Source organism: Ptychodera flava, chromosome 1 (genome assembly GCF_041260155.1).
Source record: "Ptychodera flava strain L36383 chromosome 1, AS_Pfla_20210202, whole genome shotgun sequence".
In the NCBI taxonomy this organism is placed as follows: domain Eukaryota; kingdom Metazoa; phylum Hemichordata; class Enteropneusta; family Ptychoderidae; genus Ptychodera; species Ptychodera flava.
Window position 1 is genome coordinate 15,663,466 of NC_091928.1, and position 11,971 is coordinate 15,675,436.

The window sequence follows — 11,971 nt, forward strand, 5'->3', positions numbered from 1 at the left end:
AAACAGCTTTATGGCAATGTGCTATTGCTATCATGAGGATCAAGGAGTTCTATTTTGTTTTCAAACTTTATTTTTTGCAATTTTCAGGGAAAATTGTCAGTCATTGGAGCAATTATAAAAAAGAAGAGAACTTTATAGCAGTAATGATAAAAACCCAGGTTACAATGTGCATCAAACTATTGTCTTCAACCACTTCTAGTTCTGGAGTCATAAGCGTAATGAAACATCTTCTTTATTTCTGTTAAACACATGTAATGCAGTCACTGGCAAGAATCACCATAAAAGAAAAATGTGCATGAAATTGATTTTATCATGATGATGTTTTTTACAATTCGAAACTGTAAATACAACGACTTTAAAATGACTTTGCCACAAACCATTATAGGAGACGTCCAGCAATATTAATTTTAAAATGAATGTATACCTTTCTGCCTTGGTGACTTCTTTGCGTTCTTCGCTCACACATTGACCCCTATTGTAACTGAGTGTCCCCTATTTTGACAATCATGGGACACAGTGTCCCACCTTTACAATTCCTGGGCAAAACACTGAACCATTGCAGCACCTTGATTCATCTGTTACTAGTAAGAAAACCAGAATTTTATCCAAACCATGACCACCAAGTCAGGATGAAGCATATCCATAGTCCTGCAGTGAGATTCCATTTTCTCACATTCCTGGCCGCTGGGAGTGCGGAATCGACAGTGTGGGAAAACTCGATCCCACACTCTCAGAAACCGTCCCACACTCTGCAGTAGATATTACAGGAGCTCTGATTGGATGATAATGGATGACTATGGCTTGCTATAATCATGGTTAACGCGGGGAAGGGCACGGAGACGTAGGCCATTCTACCTTTGCCTCACAACCACGCCTCGCACTTTCGCTTAACACACAATGAACCCTTGCCTCTCGAATCACAGCTGCTTCTTGTCCACCCTCACTATCAAATATGAATGCCATACATGCCTTGCATGACGTCCAACCCGTTATCTGCTCGCATCACTGACCATCAGCTATCCATGCATACCCCCCTTGGCCAAAGCCATTTGCCGCCCTTCAGCTCCTGCAACGATAACGTACACATCACAAATCCTTCACGCATCCCGACCATTGGTAAAACAAAGAAAAAGACCGGGCAAGCTGCCCGCCGATCTTCATCGCGACTGAAGAGGACTCCGAAGCACCTCGATCCCTACTTGGTACGGAGACAACAGGCTCAACCCGATGACCCGCGCCCTACCACTTCGAACCCCGATACAGTACCAATGCAGGGAGCGACAGACCACATCTCCAACTCATTGAGGCCGGAATCGCCACAGCCGTCGAATCGATCCGACGTGACCTGCAAGTCCAAACGACCGGTGCTGCTGGCCTGACGGCGCATCACCCATCAAGCCACCCTATCACTTCCGCTCACACAGATACTGGACCTCTGTCGCCTAGCTGTTTCGATCATCGAGACCAGTGTGGAGCGGGCAGCCCGACCGGCCCACTCGCAGACTCACCAACAGCAGGCGTACGCTGTAACACAACAACAACCAGCCATTACAGCGACCCACACAACTGACCTGGTCACCGCTGATGGCGTACATCACTTCCTGGATCAACCCACCGTAGGAGGCGCGCCTCATAACAACATAACAGCCAACATGGCTGCGCCCATGTTGCAGCGGACCCAGCTTCCCAGTTCCACAGAAACAACGCGGCGTCCACCCCCTCGTTCAGGAACACCGGCTAACGCACCAGCAGCTACGCCGCCAGCCGACCTCCTTCTACTGTACGTTGAGCACACGACTCTGAACAATCTGGCGAACATCGGTAAGTTCATCGACCTCAGTGAGCTACACCCCGATGCCTTGCCCCAAGCGCATCAAGGGCCACAAAACACAAATAGCCTTTGATCCCGACAACCCGGGTATAGCTACGTTCACCACCGAAGTCAAACGAAAGAACATTCCCTTGACAACTTTGAGATCTGGTCTCAGTGTTACAGTACCTTCTTGATGTATAGATCATTCTACCATCCGCACCTAGCTATCCCCCTGGCTAACTACCACCGTTTCATAGCAGCACAGGCAGCTGCCTATAAACCTGAGGCCTGGCTAAACTACGACAAAGCTTTCCGCCTGAATGCGGCACGCTACCCTGACCAGGTGAACTGGGGCAAGCCTGATCCGGAGCTGCACTTCTTCCACTTCCAACAACACCCACACCTACTGATCCCCACATGCTTCGGATGTGGGCAACGAGGTCACGTCAAGACCGAGTGCAACAGACGTCCGAACAGCACCACGAACCCTTACTACTGGGAAAATACCAATGCCAAGAAACAGCCTGAATCCACTCAACAACAACAGCAACAGGTATGTCGTTCCTTCAACCGTGGGACTTGCAAGACCCCCTGTCCCTATGGGAGAATACACAAATGCACAGTGTGTGCCTCACCTGACCACAACGCTCAACAACACCACCTGGTCACAGGTCAGCAGCCACCCCAGCCCTTTCGAGGGAATGATCGCCAGTCCGGCGATACTCGAAACGTTGCAGCCAACAACACCAATCAACCTCGCTAAACTAGCCACAGCCCTTGAAGGCCACCTGAGCTCTGCCACCCTACTCCATGACGTGCACCTACGGCGCCAACATCAGCTTCACCGGGACCAATGGCCCACGCTACACCCGCAACGCAAACTCGGCCATGAGAGATCCTGAGGTTGTTACCAAAGCCATACAAAGGAAAGTCAATAAGGCCACATAATTGGCCCATTCTGCACACCACCACTACCGAACTTAATCATCAACTCACTTGGGTTGCGCCCCAAAAAGTCTGGGGGCCATCGAATCATCATGGACCTATCACGGCCGAGATATGACTCTGTCAACCACAACATAAACAAGGATGACTACACCCTCACCTACTCCCGTATCGACGACGCAGTCGCCATGGTGCACAGACATGGCAAGGGCACTTTGCTTACCAAGGTGGACATTAAAAATGCATTCCGCCTATGCCCGTTCGAAAGGCAGACTGGCACCTCCTTGGTTTCAAATGGCAAGGACTATACTTCTTTGATCGCGTGTTACCCTTCGGCTTACGCTCTGCTCCATTCCTCTTCAACCGCTTTGCCGAAGCCCTGCTTTGGATCATTCAATCTAGGGCAGGGACGAAGGACTTGTTGCACTACCTGGATGACTACCTTGGGGCCGGCCCACCACACTCCGGACAATGCCAGCATCTGCTGGACACAATGCTCAATACCTGTGATGACCTAGCTATCCCCATCGCACCAGAGAAGATTGAAGGGCCATCCCCGGTAATAACTTTCCTCGGTATCATCATCGACACCATCTCCATGACATTGCGGCTTCCCAATGACAAATTACAAGACCTCCTCGATATTCTCCCAACCTGGCTTCAGCGGCAAACATGCACAAAACGAGAGCTACTCTCCCTCATTGGCACCCTCAGCTTCGCGTGCAAATGCATTCCAGCTGGCCGCATATTCCTCCGTCGTATGTTAGACCTCAGTGTGACAGTTCAAGCACTCAATTCCACCATCACCTTGTCCAGTGAATTCCGCCTCGACGCGAAGTGGTGGTGCGACTTCTTGCCAACGTGGAATGGTACTGCCTCATTCCTGGAGCCCAACTGGACCTTCTCCCGCGACTTGGATCTTTTCACCGACGCCTCCGGTACCCTTGGCTGTGGTGGCTCCCATAAGGGCCACTGGTTTACCGTCACCTGGCCCACCTCACTCACTGCCTCAATCGCCTGGAAAGAGATGTACCCAATACTAGTGGCCTGTTCAATTTTTGGGGCATTCGTGGCACGGCCGCCGTATCCTCTTTCACTGTGACAACCAAACGGTAGTGCATATTTGGAAAAAGGCTCAGCCAGATGCCCGAAGATCATGCACCTCAGCTGGTCAGAGGCATCTTCTATCAGGCAGCCAAAGGTAACTTCCATGTCTTGATAGCCCACATTAACGGAACTGATAACTCAATTGCTGACTCACTTTCTTGTTCACAGATGCCGAGATTCAGAACGCTGGCACCCGAGGCACAAGCACAACCCACGCCAGTACCGCAGCACCTGGGACCATCGCACCTGATATGCGGCAACTGATGACGCTGGCCACGGCCTACATTCACAACAGTGTTGCTGAAAACACGCGACGCACATACCAGGTAGGCCAGACATGCTACGCCAACTTCTGCTCATCATACGGACTACGCGCAACGCCCATCACGGTTAGGGCGGCAATCCTATTTGTCACCAATCTTGCAGACCGGGCCTCGCATATAAGACTATCAAGGTGTACCTTGCGCGTCTGCCAATCACAATCAACGTACTTCGCCACCTAAAGGAGAGCCTACGATCGTGGGAAGGCCTGTGTGATCACGACAAGGTCATGCTATGGGCAAGCTTCACCCTCGCCTTCTTTGGATTCTTGAGAGTGAGTGAATTCACTGCTGCTGGGCCACTGCAGTTCGACCCAGCCACAACGCTGCTTGTTCAAGACATAGTGTTGACCAGTGTACTAGAAGTGAGACTGAAATCCTCTAAGACTGACCCGTATCGACGTGGGTACGTACTCCGCATTGCGCCAACCAGGACATCTGTTTGTGCGGTCAACGCCTTTGCAAAATATCGATGGTCACATTGCCTTACGAATATACAGCAGTGCCGGTCTTCCAATTTGCCGATGGCACGTGGTTCACACGTCAAAGGCTGACGCACTACCTGAGAAAGCTGCTCGTGCACTCAGGGATTAAAAGTGCGGAGCTATATACCACACATAGCTTTAGAAGTGGTGCTGCCACAACCGCCGCTGAGGCTGGCCTACCAGATTGGCTAATAAGACCCTAGGACGATGGCGGAGTGATGCGTACCAGGTCTACATAAAGACAGCGAAAGAGACCCTGACTCTGTGCCTCGCATGCTTGCTACAAGGAAGTAGTCTCTAGGACATGAGGTGTTAGAAACACCTACTAGTTATTGGGACTTAACGACGCTCGATCTAATCTACAGTACAAACTCTACATGACTATGTTAGCAAAGTTGGGCATACAATATGTGGAACTGTACACGTGACCTGATTAAACATCGAACTGTGGACTATGAACTATGAACTATTCACAATTAAACGGTGGTTTATTCTGTAGTACACGTAGTGGCAGTCGCCTAAGGATGTTCCTTAATCAGTCGTACGACTGCCAGGTCTGAGGGCTGGCTTTAATTTGGGGGCTGCTGTCGCGGATCCGGAGGGACCATGGTACCACGTTGCCCGATGCATGGCATGATCCCGCAAGGGGTCCGTGTCATCTTCCAGGCCGCCACGACGCCGTGCATCCCCGCCGTGGTGCATCCTGGGTAACACGTTACCCTCCCTTGATGTCATTCAAATCTGCGACTGGCTTCACGGGAAAGGCCGCCACGACGCCCGGATGTTCCATCGCCCCTTGGTTTCGGCCAAGCCCTGTCTCCGTGTCGTTTCTTTGCGTTAATGGATGATTATGGCTTGCTATAATCATGGTTAACGCGGGGAAGGGCACGGAGACGCAGGCCATTCTACCTTTGCCTCACAACCACGCCTCGCACTTTCGCTTAACACACAATGAACCCTTGCCTCTCGAATCACAGCTGCTTCTTGTCCACCCTCACTATCAAATATGAATGCCATGCATGCCTTGCATGACGTCCAACCCGTTATCTGCTCGCATCACTGACCATCAGCTATCCATGCATACCCCCCTTGGCCAAAGCCATTTGCCGCCACTTCAGCTCCTGCAACGATAACGTACACATCACAAATCCCCTCCCACCCACCACAAAAAAAAAAAAAAAAAAAAAAATGAAAGCAAGCTGCGGCATTAGCAACCCACATACAGTACAGACATATTACAGTTTGTCACATTTCTATCTGGATGTTATTTGGATGATTAAATTTCAATAAAGTTCCATGGGGCTGCTGTCGCGGACCATGGTACCACGTTGCCCGATGCATATGGCATGATCCCGCAAGGGGTCCGTGTCATCTTCCAGGCCGCCACGACGCCGTGCATCCCCGCCGTGGCAGTAGGTGCATCCTGGGTAACACGTTGCCCTCCCTTGAGGTCATTCAAATCTGCGACTGGCTTCACGGGAAAGGCCGCCCGACGCCCGGGATGTTCCATCGCCCCTTGGTTTCGGCCAAGCCCTGTCTCCGTGTCGTTTCTTTGCGTTAAACAGTCTGTTTTGTTCCATGTAGAAAATGTATCCAATGGCACGACGAGTAACACACAGACCAGAACTACAAAGACTCAGTAAGCAGGTCAAAGTACAGTGGCAGACAACAGACTTTTCACGATTTTGGATAATGTTGGAAATGTCCAATGCAGTGGTCCAATGTGAATTTAACGCATTTTGTGGTCATGTGAGAAAAAGAATCTCACACACCAAGGACCTGCGATCAGATTTCTCACACTCGTTGGGGATATTTTGTCTCAAACTCGCCTGCGGCTCGTGTGAGACAAAATATTCCCAACTCGTGTGAGAAATCTGATCCCAGGTCCTTGGTGTGTGAGATTCTATTATTCTGCAGTGCATGATGTACTCTGCATTTGTCAAGCTTAGTGACATGAATGGTTAGGATGAAAAATGAAGTATTTTTTCATATTTATCTAAAATCTTTGGATAATTGGGCAGAAGGAAAATGTATAAATCTATATTCCAGAAGCGTACATATTCCATCAGGTGAGAATTATTCAGGAAGTTGTATTAGGAGCAATTGACGTGAATGCTCTGGTAAAAAAATATTTCAAACCTTCAGGGAATCAAGGTACCAATTTAAGAGAATGTGTACGTAATGTTGATAACACAAGTTTTGCAACTATTCATGTCATTTTCAATTTCCCATTTTTAGGCAAAAAGTCTTTGTATCTTGATAGTTCGTCTGTTTGCTTTGAAATTTAGCCTGAAGTTTGATTGCAAATTCAGATTACTGTACCCTAGCTTCTATTATATTATAGAGCCCAACAATAGTAATACATAGTAAATTATGCCAAACTTTTCAAACCTAATAGCAGAGAAGTAAAAGTTGAAATAATCATGTTGAAAGTCTGTGTACAAATATCTGCACAGTCAGGAAATCAAGTTTCCAAAGACTTTGTTTACTTCTTTCTTATTGGTCTTTGCCAACTATGTCGATTCAGAACAGCTGATCCACATAAACATGTTCACAACCACCTTGCTTGTTTGTGTTAAAGACAAATGCATGCCGTCTGGTATATGAATATTCATGATTCTATTAGATTGTTTATCATTTCATTCCTCAACAAAGCCTTAGTGTACTCATGGTGAATTGCTTTTTAGCTCGTTTTTGGTTTTATATATAAATACCAAAAAGAGCTTATATGATGAGTCAGTGGTGTCTGTATGTCTGTATGTATGTATGTACGTATGTATGTGCGGATGTACCGGTATGTCCGCCAAAGCTACCGTTTCAGTATTTGGTGTACAGGTAGATGTAGGGGTTTAGATGTGAATCTGTTCAAATGAACACATCAGTGTCAAAAATGTGCAAATGAGGTAAGAAAAAGGGAAATCCTGCAAACAGGAGTGGTGGCAGTCACTGAATCAGCACACACATCTGAATAAGAGGATTTTGACCTTTAACCTATTTGTATGCAGGGTACCTATTATGTCATTGGGAGTGGTAGCAGTAACTGAAACAGCTAATTGGTCATTTCCTGTCATTGTTTATGAACTGTGACATATTAACAGACCTGCTGAAACCATGGATGTCTATGATTTCTGTACATCCATGGTTGAAAGATTCTCTGCTATGCATGTTGCTAAAGTTGACCTTCATTACCTAAAGTTTCAGACCTTAATTACTTTTGTCATTCTTGTTTTTCTGGTTTAAATATTTCTAGTTGTTTTTCGGGTTGTACTGTGCAGAAATTGTCATAACATCAACGTATAATTTTCCTGCACTGAACAGATAGAAATAACACTTATTTTTGATCTTTGGTATGTATCAATTTTGATCAAATTTGAGCGACACCGTATAATTGCGGTATTTTTTGTTTATTTATTTGTGACAGGGGTTTCCTATGATCAGATCGAAAGTGGTGTTGAAGCTTCAGGGAGTACTCTTGAACCAATACCAACCAAGGAAAGTCCAAGTGATTTATTCTCTAAAAGACTTTCTGACTTAGCACAAGACATTACTGATGGTAAGACAATTTATATAACTGATAATTTGACAAATTAATGGTCCTCTTACTGAGTGATTGGATGGTCAATTTATTCCCAGCCAAAATTGAATATACCTGAAAAGCATTAAATTGAGTTGAACTTTAACCAAACAATGTGTTTACACTCTTCAACCATTTTTGCAGCTTAATTTGAATTCCACAAGCAAAACAACTGAAGCTTTTTAATTGAAAATAAAGGTACTCCACTACTTGTAAATAGAAAAAGCAGTTTTAAGGTCTCATCAGCGTCATTAGATATTCTAGCACCCTCCATTGAAGCGTTTCTCATTTGGCCAAAGAACGAGATAGCTGGGAGATAACGTCACACCTTTGATTAATTATTGGTAAAAATTTGAATGAGAACAATCAAGAAAGGGCACATTCCATGGTGTGATCTTGTTTTATCTTAAGAAACAATCACAGACTGACAGAAATTTCCATGTGATGACCATTGTATCAGGATGATAATTTTTCAGTCAATAAGTAAATTTGAAAAGCAGGCTCAGCAATACTGATTATCGTAAACAATGAGTCATATTTTATGCAGTAAAGTTAAACTTTAACTTGATTTCTGCTGATAAATCTATTAAATATCTTTCTATGTATATTCTACTTTTTCTTGCATTACCTGTTGCAATTTTGCATATTTCTAGACCATTTGCTTCACTTTTGATGTAGAATTGAACAGCACTACATTGTTTCTGTAACAATGCTGTATTTAGCAGGGTGACGCTGAAAAAGTCAGCATTTCCTGAAATCAATGAAAACTTGTCAGTCTGAGAATAAAATAACAAAATCAACAAAACTAACCAAGATCCCTCAAAGCATACTAGGGCAGACTAGGGTTATTGTATGGTCTGTATCACTGGAATCACACAACTTGATAAGATCATACAAGAAGGAGATAACAGCGCTCAAGTTCTTGTAAATAGAAAAGGCAATTTTAAGGTCACATCAGCATCATTAGATACTGTCAAATAATGGTTATGTTACAGAAAAGTTATTGTAATGAAAATATCAAATGTTTACCTCCCTGATTACAAAAATATCACCAGTGTCCATAGTGCTTTTCTTTGAAAGTAAATTTTTGTGTTTATCTTTATTTTACAGCAAAGCTTGAGGAATTGAAACTTCTCTGCAAGGACATACTGACTCACCGAGAATTAGATTCACTGAGACATCCCTATGACTTATTCAATATGTTGCGTGATAAAAATCTCATCAGTGAATCAAACACAGCACTGCTGGAGGAGATGTTGTATAGAATTGGTCTGAATCCACTGGTGAGAAAATATCTCAAATCTTCACTATATCAAGGTAATTGAACTATGAACGGATTGATTAATATCATTAGTGTTTATTTCATTAATAAAGTAGAGAAAGATATGGTGAAACATCGATTGTTCATTGCCTTTTCGTATTATTTCTTTCACTATACTGCTGATTTTCTCACATAACACAATGCCCTTTCTTTTTACTCTCCAACACTGACCTCTTCCCCAAACCTGAAGGTATACCTGTAAATCCTACTCCTAGATAGTTGCAAAGATTTCATGTGCCCTGGATGACATTCAACCTCACTTTCACATACCGGTATATATGCATATAAATCAGTAACAAGTGCTGAACCCTTCATCTTTGGGAATAAGCATGTGCCACATCCTGTACTTCATTAATTATGCACATATCTAATTCTGGACTAACCGATAGAGCTACATGCCTGAATTTTGGTGTAGAGGTTGAAGTGATGGAGCAAATTATTTGCCAAAATGACATGTGACCAGGATGACCTTTGACCTCTATTTAACAAATGCACCTACAATACAAAATTGATTTGCTAAATATTTTGGATAAATGTTGCATGTCCTATGACCTATTTCATTGTATCCCAGAAAGTTAGGCAAATGCAAGATTCTTGTCTAGTGGATAATGGTACAGTATGTGTCATGCCGAATTTTTCATCAAACTTTTTTTATAGATGACTTTATCCTACTTCTGTGTGTCTCAGGAGCAACAGGTATAAGAATTGTCAATATAGCTGCTTGCAACTTTTCTCATTTGTTTGTCTTTTTTGTCTTTAACAGGACTTTTACAGAAGAAGATAGAAATTCTACGTACATACCTGAAGGACAAGTACAAACGTCACTACTCTAATCTCCTACCAATTCCTTGGAATGATAAGATTCGTCTCAATCTTCATGAAGTATATACATCACTGGAAGTGCAAAAAGTAAAGAGGGGGGCTCTCACAATAGATGAATCACTAGAAAATCTTCATGACATGTTTAAATCATCTGATACCAGGCGTATAAGGATAGAGGGCGCACCAGCTACGGGAAAGTCAACTCTCTGTAGAAAGTTTGCTTACGATTGGGCTTGTGGTGAGTTACAGCAGTACACCCTGCTTTTCTTTCTGGAAATGAGACACATAGCAAAAAATAATATGATTGACGAAATATTCAACCAGCTCATACCAGATGACTTTGACCTTTCAAAGCAAGAGCTTTCAGAACTAGTTTCACAGAACATAAACTCTGTTTTATTTTTGTGTGATGGTTTAGATGAACCTGATGAATATCAGGTTGAAAGTTCTGAAATTCCTGAGCTTATTTCAGAGAAACTGTATCCTTGGTGTACAGTTGTTATCACAACAAGACCACGTCTTTGTGATAAGTACTTGAGCATGTGTGATTTGTATTTACTGGTAAAGGGGTTTACATCAAAACGTACAAATGAGTATATTTTGAAATATTTCAAGGATGATACTGAAACAGGTAATTCACTGATCCAACAAATAAAGGATCAGAAAGAAACTCAGAAACTTATGACAGATCTTTTGAGGAACCCATTACATGTTTCATTTCTGTGCATACTTTGGGAATATCACAAAGAAAAAGGCTATCATTTCCCAGAGACACTCACAGAATTATACTCTGAAATATTAGAATGTATCCTAAAAAGATATTGTGTGAAAAATAACATTGAATTGGAAAATGATGAGATACCCAAAAAGGTACTCTATGATAGGGACTCTCTTGCCTCAGATTCCTGTAAGGCCTATAGAAACCAACAAGTATATTTTGATAGGTCAGACATTTCCTCTGAGGCAACTCTTAATTTTGGATTGTTAGTGAGAGATATTGGACATAGCAGGATAAAAGCTAAACAAATGTACTTTTTCTATCACATAACATGGCTTGAATACTTCACCGCATTACATGTGATGTCTCAACTGAAATCAAAAGATGCCACATTGCTTGAGGAATTTCTGGAACACCCACACAGACATTCTCAAATTTTGAAATTCATTGCTGGCATTGTCCAAAGACAGGAAGGCGATTTGTTTTTCGTGGAACTAAATAAAAAACTGCAGAACATCATCTCCAGCCTTTGAATCCTGACTGTAAAGGAACTGGGAAAAGCACTCACTCTTCAAAACCTTTATGGTGACTTTATAAAATGCATTTTGGAATCAAGGTGTTCTGATGCCATAATGATCTAGTACTTAAATGTATATAGCAAAGAAACCATTGTTTACAGCAATCCAAAGAGTACGGTAAGTAAGATTAGATTCATTATCCACACGTCTTCCATTGAATTTGGAATGCCAAAATTTAATCAGATAATGCACGCTGCAGCTTTCAAAACTTCCTAAAGTCAATAGTACCAAAGCAGGACAATTGGTATCATCAAGTTTATGAATCAGTTTATTCAGATATACACTATC

At 43.5% G+C, this 11,971-nt stretch overlaps 1 protein-coding gene across 1 annotated transcript in view; it reads left to right on the forward strand.

Moving 5' to 3' along the window:
• The window catches only part of LOC139143076 (putative leucine-rich repeat-containing protein DDB_G0290503), a 32,411-nt gene extending 20,773 nt beyond the window's left edge, over window positions 1-11,638 (forward strand). Inside the window, exons 7-9 of the mRNA XM_070713243.1 lie at window positions 8,092-8,223; window positions 9,355-9,561; window positions 10,329-11,638. Coding sequence (XP_070569344.1) covers window positions 8,092-8,223; window positions 9,355-9,561; window positions 10,329-11,638 — 1,649 coding nt within the window. The remainder of the gene's footprint in view (window positions 1-8,091; window positions 8,224-9,354; window positions 9,562-10,328) is intronic.
• The last annotated feature ends 333 nt before the right edge of the window (window positions 11,639-11,971 follow it).